Source organism: Nymphalis io, chromosome 17, assembly GCF_905147045.1.
Source record: "Nymphalis io chromosome 17, ilAglIoxx1.1, whole genome shotgun sequence".
Taxonomy (NCBI): domain Eukaryota; kingdom Metazoa; phylum Arthropoda; class Insecta; order Lepidoptera; family Nymphalidae; genus Nymphalis; species Nymphalis io.
Genome location: NC_065904.1, coordinates 6,368,254 through 6,380,295, shown reverse-complemented (window position 1 = coordinate 6,380,295; position 12,042 = coordinate 6,368,254). Strand labels below are relative to the sequence as shown.

General features: G+C 30.5%; 1 protein-coding gene across 1 annotated transcript in view; it reads left to right on the top strand.

Moving 5' to 3' along the window:
• Positions 1–643: 643 nt before the first annotated feature.
• Positions 644–12,042, top strand: part of LOC126775130 (ubiquitin-conjugating enzyme E2 R2) — a 33,421-nt gene continuing 22,022 nt past the window's right edge. The window contains exons 1-2 of the mRNA XM_050496910.1: positions 644–1,253; positions 5,102–5,188. Of these exons, the coding sequence (XP_050352867.1) occupies positions 1,074–1,253; positions 5,102–5,188 (267 nt within the window). The 5' untranslated portion in view covers positions 644–1,073. The remainder of the gene's footprint in view (positions 1,254–5,101; positions 5,189–12,042) is intronic.

The window sequence follows — 12,042 nt, the reverse complement described above, 5'->3', positions numbered from 1 at the left end:
GCCATTTAGTGCAGATTAAAATTGTCTTTTAAAGTACCTATATCAATAGAATATGGATATAATAAAATTTCTCCAATGCGAATCGGATGGGGATGCTACTTGTATATAAAAAAATCATCGAAATCATGTTTAAAAGCTATCATGCCACAAACAGATACACCGATATCATAAAACTTTCTTTTTGCATTGCGTGTTAGTAAAATTACACATCACAAAGCCATTAACCTGACCCCAAGTCCTGAAAACATGTTCATATTCAAAATGCTCCGAAATTATTTTCATCAATTTCTCCCGAATAAATGTGTATTGAAACTAGTATCTTAGTAGGCTAAATATTAAAAAACATCCAATAAAAGATATTTTATTACCTTCTTTCTGCATTGCGTACGTTAAATAAAATTGATATTATTCAAGTAAAAGTTTATAAATGAATAATAATATGTTCGTTAGAAACACATTATGCCATCTACTTGTATAAATTAGAACTAAATATGAAGTGCAAGTGCTGCCAACTAGCAATACTATTCAGAAACTTTTCGTAAGTCTCAGTAATATAATTTATTTATTTTTTACAACGCTCAACATCAGATGGCAGTAAAGCTTTCGTAGTCAATAAACGCCAGCGTGCGTCACATCGCTGCGCAATCAAGCACGGAAATAACTAACAGCTGTTCTACAATATTCGCTCGGGCAACTCTGGTAGCAGCTGTGTACGAATGAACACGCAGCCGTTTTCCTTGGAACTGCGATTGTTTGCACATTGAATTAAGACTTTCTCATTGTTTTATCTTACTTTGTTAAAATAGGTTAAATCAATTTTTAAAGGTTAGTCATAATCAACTTACAACAGTGGTAGTTATTGTGAATAGTGCGCGAGTCAAATAATCCATTATTTTTTGGTGATATTATGTTTACCAAAATTCATTCGTTGTTATTGTGAATTGAGACTAGTTGAAATGCCTCGTGAATACGTGGATCGCGAGAAGAGTTCCTCGGTGTTATGTTAATAGAATCTCCACCTCTAGATAGCAGTTTTAATTTTCTGTCTGTAGTGGCGAGAATAATTTATAAAAATGTCTTGCACGGTACCAACTAGTTCCGCTTTGAGAGCTTTGGCTTTAGAATACAAAAGTCTACAAGAAGAGCCCGTGGAAGGTTTTCGAGTGAAGTTATTGGGTGAGGACAATTTGTTTGAATGGGAAGTTGCAATATTTGGACCTCCTGATACGCTGTACCAAGGCGGATACTTCAAGGTAAGACAGTTCATTGTTGTGCAGTCATGCGAGATATTTTTAAATTCTGTTTGACTCAAATTTTTTAATGTTAAATTAATAGCTTATATTCATTACGATTCTAAAATTTTAAGTAGGAAATAAATTTAGAAAACATAACCTTACCAATAGACTTAATGCTTGCACATTACAAGATTAAAGATCTTTTCAGATTTTATAGATAATTTGAGAGGTATGTTTCTAGTTAGACAAAAAATAATTACGTTCTTTGTTACACATCATAAAGGACAATGTAATAATCTGTGCCAAATTTATATATATTTATTCAAGTTATACAATTATAGCAATTTTATACTGTATATATTAAAATGGTCTAAGTTATATGCACATGATAATTAAAAAAATTAATTGCTATTCAAAATATTAGAAGTTCGTAACCTTGTATTTTGTTATTTCATCATAGCACATTCATAATATCAGATGCCAGCCAAGACTGCAATGCATTTATGTTTAGATTAATATGACTTCACAAGCATGTGCAAAAAACTAACCATCTCTGTTTGAATAATTCAATAATACATCCGTGATGATTACTATACTTTCTAATGGATTTTACCGAGTAGGGCTTTGAACAAGCCCGCCTGGCTAGACACTTAGTATTGTTGTGTTCCCGTTTGAAGGGTGAGTGAGCCAGTGTGACTACAGACAAAGTGGACATAACATCTTATTTCCCAAGGTTGGTGGAGCATTGGTGATGTAAGGAATTATTATTATTTCTTACAGTGCTAATATGTATGGGCAGTGATGACAACTTACCATCAAGAGAAATAGGTACACATTTGCCTGAATGTGTACCTATTTTATAAAAGAAAAAAAATTGTCACTAAAGTTCATATTATTAATCAAACTTGTAATGTATTGAAGGTAATCATTTAGTATACAAGAATATTAATATACAAATACATGGTATTTTGTGCAAATTTACTTTTGAATCAACTTAGAATTAAGAGTTATAAATTATTTAGCATTTTATAAAAAAATAAATATTAATATAGTCAAATTTATTTTATTTTGTTAAATTTATTATGCAATTTTAATTTATGTATCAAAATATTTAAGTAATAAATAAAAAGTAATTAAGGACTTATTGCTGAGCCACAATATTTTCTATCCTATTTTGCATACTCATGTGATCCTTAACATATTTCAATAAATCTACTATTTTGATGTATAAACATTAAACAATAAAAAAGAATAAAGTTACTATTTAGTGATTTCTACTCAAAACATAAATTTAATATAGTTGTTAATAAGTTTTTAGAAAAAGTGTCTGTTGTATTTTTGTCAGTTCTTATTAGAATATACAATACAAACCAGTCTTATATTCAATTTCATCCTAAAAAATAATGATTCAAAGCTGCTTGATAAGAACTGCTTGAAAAAAGGTGTGTTTCTTAATTAAATTTGAAAGGGTTTACTAATATTTTATAAGAAAAATAGGAGAGTTGGAGTACCCTGAGAGGCCTATGTCTAGCAGTGGGTTGCAATTGTGATTAAAGCTCATGAATGATTGATTGCCGTCTATTATTCAGCTTTCTGAAGCATAACAAAATAAGGAATAAAAATTCACACAAAAAGTACACATATATATATACATAGGCTTACATACTTACTTATACACATATACATAGGCTTGTTTGTATCCAAGAATAGAAATTTAATTTTGAAAATAGTTATTACTGAGTCACAACTTGTATACGAATATTTTGAAATACTATGACTAACAATGTGATGGTTATATTGGGAGATTAGAGATTGTATATGAATGGTGATCCATTTTTTTTTCTTCATCTTAAACCTTTTTCTTTACTAAAAATTGTAAGTAATGTTTGAATTGTTAAAAATGGCTTTAATACGGAGACAATTGTTGTTACACAAATAATTCTTAACCTTGACCTTTAGAATATACAGACTCATAAAACATTGCATTGATATTTTCCATAAAAGGAAAATGGAATAAAAGTTAAATGACTATAAAAATACAATAAAATGCATTATTTATCAATGAATATTCAATTTAATTATAACTTATACAAAACAAAACAATTATCAACAATAATTATATAATCATGTAAAATAGTAAGCATTTATATTGCCTGAAATCATTATTATTTATATAAAGCAAATGAATAATTTATATTTAATTTTGATATGGCTTAATGATACAAATATGCACTGTGTATCACATTAATTTCACATTTTTAAAGAAACAGCCCAATAATGATTTTACATAAAACAACACAACAAATATTGCCAATGTTTGTTCTATGTTACACAATAATACAGTACAATAAGGAGCATTCTATTATATTTTATAATAATTTCAATTTATTCAAATATAGGAAAGCAATTTATAACATTTACGATTTTCAAGCACACTACATCACAATTCATTGTATGTCTTGTTTAGAAATCTGTGAATATTAGCTTTATTATTTTTATGTTAAGACATCAAAATAAAAGTAAGTTAATTTAAGAACTGAAAATATTTTCAAACCCGCTACATATGAGTATGAAAAATAAGATAGAAGATATTGTGGCCAAGCAATAAGTAGATCAATTTCAATTACTTTACTAAACTATATACTTTATTATACACCACAAAGAGAAAAATATAAAACATGTATACAGCCTAAATAAACAAGTACAATTATGGCGACCTTATCGCTGCATAGAGATCTCTTCCAGGCAAGCAACGGTGTAAGTAATAACTGATAGGATATATACAATTACTATTATATTTTTAGTATAATAAAATGAACAAAAAACAAATATAAATAACTACAAGTTTTTTAAAATAATCAGTGATATTATAACTTAATTCTAAATTGATTCAAAAGTATATTTGAAAAAAAAATCCTTAAATATCTTAGTTTATAAATATCAACAAACAACTACAGACAGGGAATTAGGTTAAAAATACAATGTTTATTACATTAAATATAGTCAGTTTTTGCACTTGCACATGAATATTATTAATCTAAGCAAAAATGCATTGCATTCTTGGCTGGCAGCTGATAATATGAACATCTTGTTATTTGAATAACAGAATCAAACACTATTTATGTTATAAAAAACAGTACTTCCATAATAATAATATATAATGTTATTAATACTTTTTAAATGTTTTTGCCCGCAACATCGCCCGCGTATTAAGGGGGGGGGGGGGGAGTCAGGTCTTAGATGTCGTTTTCTGTACCTGAGACAATACAGTAATACTAAATTTTATAATAATTGATGGAGTTGTTAAAACATGAAAGTGTAACAAACAAAATCACTTTCACATTTATAATATGAGTAAGGGTGTTACATACATAACTATTGTGTTGTCAATAGTGGGATCTATGATGCTATGTCTTCTATCTTTCAAATTTCACGAAATGTTATTTGGAATGAAGAATAATGATGAGTCAATCCTACCATGATGGAATAGTCAGAGCTTTACAAAGTATCACCTGTTTTGGCTACAATTAAGGAAGAGATCTCTCATAAACATTATGTATTCTTGTGTTGCCAGGTGCAACATATTTTCAGTTGATAAAGTTAATTCTATACTTTATCAAGTTCATTATTTGAGTACAACATAATTAAAGTTAAGTGAGATAAAATTACATGAATAACATAAAATAATATATGTGTGCTATTTAGTTTAATTATTAGTTTTCAGTATTTTTTATTTTATTTCATTTAAATGAGTTCAGCTCATTAAAATGTAGTATAATTATTATATTACCAGTATTATAATCGAAGTTATTGGATTTTTTATGTTTTTATAGAATCTTCTACTATAACGTGTTATTTTGTTACAGGCACATATGAAGTTCCCTCCAGACTACCCATACTCACCTCCCACCATAAGGTTTCTCACAAAAGTATGGCATCCAAATGTGTATGAGGTAAGCAAAAAGTAATAATATTTTAGCAACATTAACCAAAATTTTATAATTAAAATTCCTTTATTTTTACATACAAGAAAATCAATGTGAATTCTTTAATGTTTTAACAATGGAATTTTGCTATGGCTAGATATATATAAAATTATTATGATATATTCAAGATAGGTTTTATCTGATGTTTTGTGAAAACATTTAGTGACATCAAGTCACAAAACAAATACAATTATGATTATAATATAATTCTAAATCTGAATAATGTTCATAAACAAAATATTATATCTGAAATATTATACATACATAATATATAGACACAGACAATTTGAGAACTTTCTCCTTTTTAACTTGGCTAAAATATAGTAAAATATATATTCATAAAAAAATGTTTTTTTTACTAATAAAAAACTATTATGAACATTTTTGTATGTTAGCAAATAAGAAAGGCGTCTTGTATTACACAAGACAAATGAAATATTAAACAATAGATGTTTTTATTCATATCCTTGCCTTGCTGAAGATCTTAATAAAGTAGGCATAAAGACGGAAATACAACTAAATTTGTGGATTACTTATTTAAATTTATAAAAAAACAATCAGTGGCTAGAATGGAATTGAAACTTCGTATGCATTATGTATGGGGCATTCACACTACAGCTCTTAGAAGCGGATATAACGATTACTATCAAGTCAACCAATCTGTGAAACTGTAAGCCAATCTGTAGGCAATCTGCAAAGCTGTAACCTATGCAAAGTTAAAACAAAAATCTCCGAAAAAAGTAATGATCATCTACAAATCGAAACTGCCCTAAATCGATCTATAACATATACTCTCTATTTATGACAATTAAGCAACATTAGCATATTTCTAAGAATCGCATGGGGTCATTACGGTTTTAATACTTGATCCTCCGTAGAAAATAGCAGCTTATAAATGTCCCACTGGTAGTTGAGCTTGTAAAGAAGGCTCATCGGTTCTTTTAAAAACATCTATATTTTATACTGTACAAAGATATATTTCTTTAGAGAAATAAAAGTTGGATGTTTCATCAAGTTGCCTTTATCAGATTGTTCTAGACTAAGCATGTTAGACGAGTGACCATTGTTGTATAAGTTGGAATTGAATAGTGCAAACATTTAATAAAACTGCCGTTCTGAAGTCAGTTTTTGCAATCGCCGAATAAACAAGTTATTCTACAAAAAATAATAGTAAAACGAAACTTCCCGGAAAATGTTTATGTAAATGTGTTCAAAATATTAACTCTTACCTTTACTAATATTATTAACGATCATATATTTACTCCTAATGTAACGATTTATAGTTATTTCAGTTGATTGACAGCAACTCGCTTCAAATAACATCATTTATGTACGCTTAAATGTGGCCTGAAAGTTTAGTTGTTAGTTGTACATTTTCATATTTGATACCTGCCGGAGTACGAAAGTCGTCGAGTGTATGAGTATGGAATGGAATGATTGACTTTGTTCTTTAAAAAGTTGTTGTGAAGTATACTGCCAACCTGCACATATTTACGATACTTCGGATTTTTAGTGCAAAGTGATAGTACACATAAATATTATTTGAAAAACCTAACTCGAGTTAGATGAAATGGCAACAGTTCACTGGAAATCAATAATGCGACCGGTCCTTATGTATGGGCTTGGAATGCTGGGGCATAAATAAAACGGATGAAAAATTATTACATGAAGCTAAAATAGGATTGTTGAGGCGGAAGTGTTGTGTGACAAAAATGGACAGGATAACGAATTAGTACATAGGGGGTAGTCCAAAAGTGACATCAATCATAGACAATAGCATGCGATTAAAAGTTTTTTTAAATGAGACTTGATGGATGAAAATTAAGACTAAGTTAAGGAATTTATTATGCGAAAGATGAATCATACATAAAATAGGTGTGAGTGTACAGGTGATGTCTGATTGGAAAACGACAATGTTCTCGTACATACTGCACCAACCCCCAAGTAAATTGGGAGAAGTTTAAGGGAGTTATGACTATAGCCTTTTATATAAAAAAGCTTATTTTATAAATATTTTTATTCTGACTAGGAACTAAATCATGAAAATAAAATGAAAACTATATGAGTTCGTTGGTCGTCTTTATTTATAACCAAAGTTTTTTCCAAGTCTTTAGACTATAAAACGGACGACTAACCTTTAAGAAGACTAAGAAATGTAATGCAATCTTGACATTGAATTTATTAAGTGCCCACTTAGAAGGTTTATAGGAAACAGTAACGGTGAATCATTTCTTTGAAAAAAATGTGACACATACATTTCGTACCATAATTATACATATGCGTATAATTATCCTTAGGAATAAGCTCCAAACCTTCTCCTCAAAAAGGGAGAGGTGGCCTTAGCCCAGCAGTGGGACATTAACAGGCTGTTAGTGTACTGTATATAATTATCATTTTATATAAAATGAATTTTAAGTAAACAATAACGGTTTTACCTACTGTTACTCTTACCAAATATGATAACGGTTAATTTGTTTGATATTTGATCAATCATCGTGTTATTTAACCATGGATGGAAGCCTCAATAGCTCGACAATACAGCTGCTGTAAAGCGGTGTGAAATTTGCAAATTCGAAACTGAAGCCTCTTAGCTATTGAGTTACACCTCAGGATTTACGCAGAATTGGAATATGAATAAGGCTTTAAAGTATAGTTAATAAAAAACACCCTTATCGATGAAGTTTTACATATATGGTTCACTGGTGGTAGGGGATTGTGCAAGCTCGTCTGGGTAAATTGGTATTTACCCATATGGTGGGTGGTTCCACTCATCAGATATTCTACCGCAAAACAGCAGTACTTGATATTGTTGTGTTCCGCTTTGAAGGGTGAGTGAGCCTGTGTAATTACAGGCACAAAGGACATAAAATCTTAGTTCCCAAGGTTGGTGGCGCATTTCTTACAATGCCAATGTCTAAGGGCGTTAGTGACCATTTACTTATCAGGTGGTCCATATGCTCGTCCGCTTTCCTATTCTATAAAAAAAATGTTTATAAAGAGAAAGTAGGAATTTTTATAATAACTCGCAAATAAAAATACACTAATTTAAATTTAAGTATAAATAATAGTTGTACATATTCCACGTTGCAAGTCAGATATAAGTTTTGCCAATTGAATATCATCAATAAGACGGTATTGCAACACATTCTCTCAGTATTCGACCTAAAGTGTTTTGTCACAGATCGACTTTTGACCCACTTATATTTAGTTTGAGACCGTGAAAGTAAAATACTCTAACAATGGAAATATATTACGAAACTCAAGATTATTACTTTACATTTTTGTAATTTCTTATACATATATTATGAAGCTGAAAGAAACGTTGAAAGATATACCGAATAATATAATTTGAGTAATCTTTTTGGGTTAGATAGTCCATTACTGAAAAAGATTATAGAAAAAAACATAATATAACATCACGCTACGACCTTATGGGCGGAGCGGTAACGTTTAACACGGATGCAACAGAGCAGAGCAGTTAGGTATATATGTAGGTATAGTGATTGATTTTCGATATACATATCGAAATGTTATTTTCGAATATATAACAGAAAAACAATGCTAACAATTATTTATCAATCGCCTTATTTTTGATTTAAATCGACTCCAGTAGTAACAAAAACGCAAACTTTTACTTTACTTAAACTTTACTAATGAGTAATGTTACACAACTTTTTCCTTAAAACATTTTAATCGAAATAAACTGTATAATTTGAAAGATCATGTAATTGAATGCGTCATTTGTTATCAAACATGAATATTGTCAATTCGTGACGTCACGTTAATAAACATGCCGTTAAAAGATATAGCAATAGAAACATATGTTAAACAATACAAAAACACGATTGAAACCCGTAAGACCGTGGCCGATGGTACCGTTAGTTTTATAAAGACCGACTCGCAATACAGTGGTGAGACAGGTCATCAAACTAAGTATGAATCACTCGATGACACACCAAACATTTTGCTAGAAAGCTAAGAGTATATTAAATGTCACGATTTGATCGATTCGGATAACCGCATTACAGACATCCTTCAATACATCCTCCATCTCTCTGGCCTTGTATCTTAAACGGTGGATTTTATATTTAAATTATATTAGTCGCGTTATTGAATACTAGCTTTAATATATGTTTCTATATTTCAGGGATTCACCTCTAATCGACGGTAACGTAAATTCACAGAACTAAAACACTATAAACTAATGGGTTCTGACGTCATAAAATACTATAAAATCTATAAATTTCATATTCTTAGCAGCAGTAGTTTTGGCTCGTTGATGTGACCTCAGTGGACATGTTCTTTTATTACGTATGTACATATGTATACATAGATTCTCGTTACCATATTGATTTTCAACTCAACCATTATCCTATTGAATCTCATTTGTATTAAGCGACTATGTAATCCGCATATTATATAATATTAAACCAAATTGTAATGTTCAAACTTATTTATAACGAAACAAAACAATTGTGTCAAATGTTATATAAAATGAAACTAGTTTTTTCTGGTTGTTTATTAATTATTTCGAAAGTCGCTAAACGATTTAACCTTTGTTATAACACTATTTAAGTAGACTCTTAAATGAGAATGCTTTATTTGTAATCGATTTTAATTGATTTATAGTGGATAATACCATCAAAGACTTTATAGAGAATAGTTTGCTTTATGCAGGTTCGTTAAAAAAATTTCTTCAAACAGGATATAATGGTTGAATGACCTTTGCTTGTAGCAACTGCGATGATTACTAACCGACTCATAGTATACTTAATTTGAAGCATGTGATGTGAATCACATTTAGACAACGAACAACAAGTACATAAGAAGTTAAGTATTAAAAATTAAAAACCGATTTTATGAAATAGATAAAGCATACAATGAAATTACATGAATTTAATTATTATAATGCTACGAAAGAAATTCTGCTTTTATATAGTAAAATAAAATTCTAGTAGTAATTTTTTTAAGATAATTTCGAAATACTTGACTTTAAAATAACTTATTATTAAAGTCAAACGTGAGATGCGTTAAGATTGCGTTGACAAATTTACATTTACACGGGAATATCCCTTGAACATAGGCACCCTCCCGGCCTTGGGGTAATTAACCTTATTCACGTCGACCTGCGTCGTGGTGGTCGCTTTGAACTTGTGCTACATTCACTTGCATCTGTAAATAGCGTCTGAAAGCTATTCCATCACATCGGCCGACGATCCGTGCCAACTTTCGAGCGTATGCTTTCTTATAACACCACGTGCTTACGGTTTTCTTAAATCGCTATGCTAAAACGCAAGAGATAGTGCGCAGCGCTTCCATTTTTTAGTAGTAATATGAATTATAATCAGCCCGAGAAACCGCATGGTGGGGTGATGCGCACCGTGCGTACGTCACCAAACAGTCAAACAGTTCGGTGCCGCGTTTCCAAGGTTCGACATTACTCGGAATATTCTAGTTTTTTCGCAATATGATATGTCCTTTTAATTACTTCCTTCCTCATATCTACTTTTATGTTTATTTAATATATGCACGTTTATTAAATTATATACACATTGGATCATACTAAATTTATTAAATGAACATTAATTACTACCTTTATCACATATTTTTGTCGGAATGTGTATACTTCATGTATAGAATTTGGTAGACTTACGGTTGGCATCCAGCCTGAATCCATGTGGTTTCTTTCGCTGATGCAGTGCTACCCCCCACCATACGGGTTGGTTAAAATACTTACGTGCTTGATTTATGGATGTGCATATCGAAATTCCCTTATGCCCAGTTACTGTAATCAAGAAACGTTTCGTTTTGCTTACGGATAAAAGTATCGTCAACGTGACGTTATTCAGAAGGTACCATTAGATTGCTACTTATGAATCAGAAGGCTACGAAATAATAAAGTATTATCGGGACATAATAGGGATTCAATAAATAATTGCAAACTTGTATTAGACAAAACGAATACTTTGATATGACTGGGCGTAAGTCGGCTCATACCGAGATGAGATTGTTCTACTGTACCGGAACAACGCGGCACACGTGAATACAGGATATTATTTTAAACGTTCAATGTTAATGTTTGCAACATTGTTTCAAGTCATAATGCGATTTGGAGGTCAGAACTCACGCGCTTTCTTTGTGAGGAAGCTCCGAGTGAACCGCCCGTGTATTTTTAGCCGAGGGCGACGCACCGACTATCTCACTTTGTGCTCGATCATCATAACAGTTTATATTAACTAATTCATATTTTAAAAAAAACTTATTGTTAAAGTTACGAAATAAATATTTACAGCGCACACAACTATAGTTCATAGATTTACTAACCATTTGATGATTATTTAAACATTTGAATAAAATCATTTACAAAATAATGATTGTTTCTATTAATTTTTATTTAACGTCACTTCGTATTTTATATTTTAATATGGCAACAATAACAACAAGTGACCTCTCTTAAGGAATATTCTGGACCAAGTCAAGTCTACTTTAATATTACCGCCTCCACTATTTTGTATTTTTGCTTGATACATCAAATATATCTCATAGCAATATAATAGCGTTTTCTTATTTCTTCTCTAAATATGTATTTTAGTGAAAGCATACAAAGGCATAATTATTTGAAGTAGCTAACCGCCTCGGACTCGGACTTTGCTGGATGTCTCGCTTCAGGGATCTTTTCTATCGTCTCGCTTACGGCCCAGAGGGACGATGTTTGTTCCATTAATTAAATAAGGATCAAATTTTCTTTGAAAATAAATAAAGCGCTGTGTAACGTTGTTAAACTTTGGAAACAAAAATGAGTCGTTTTATATATTTCTTTA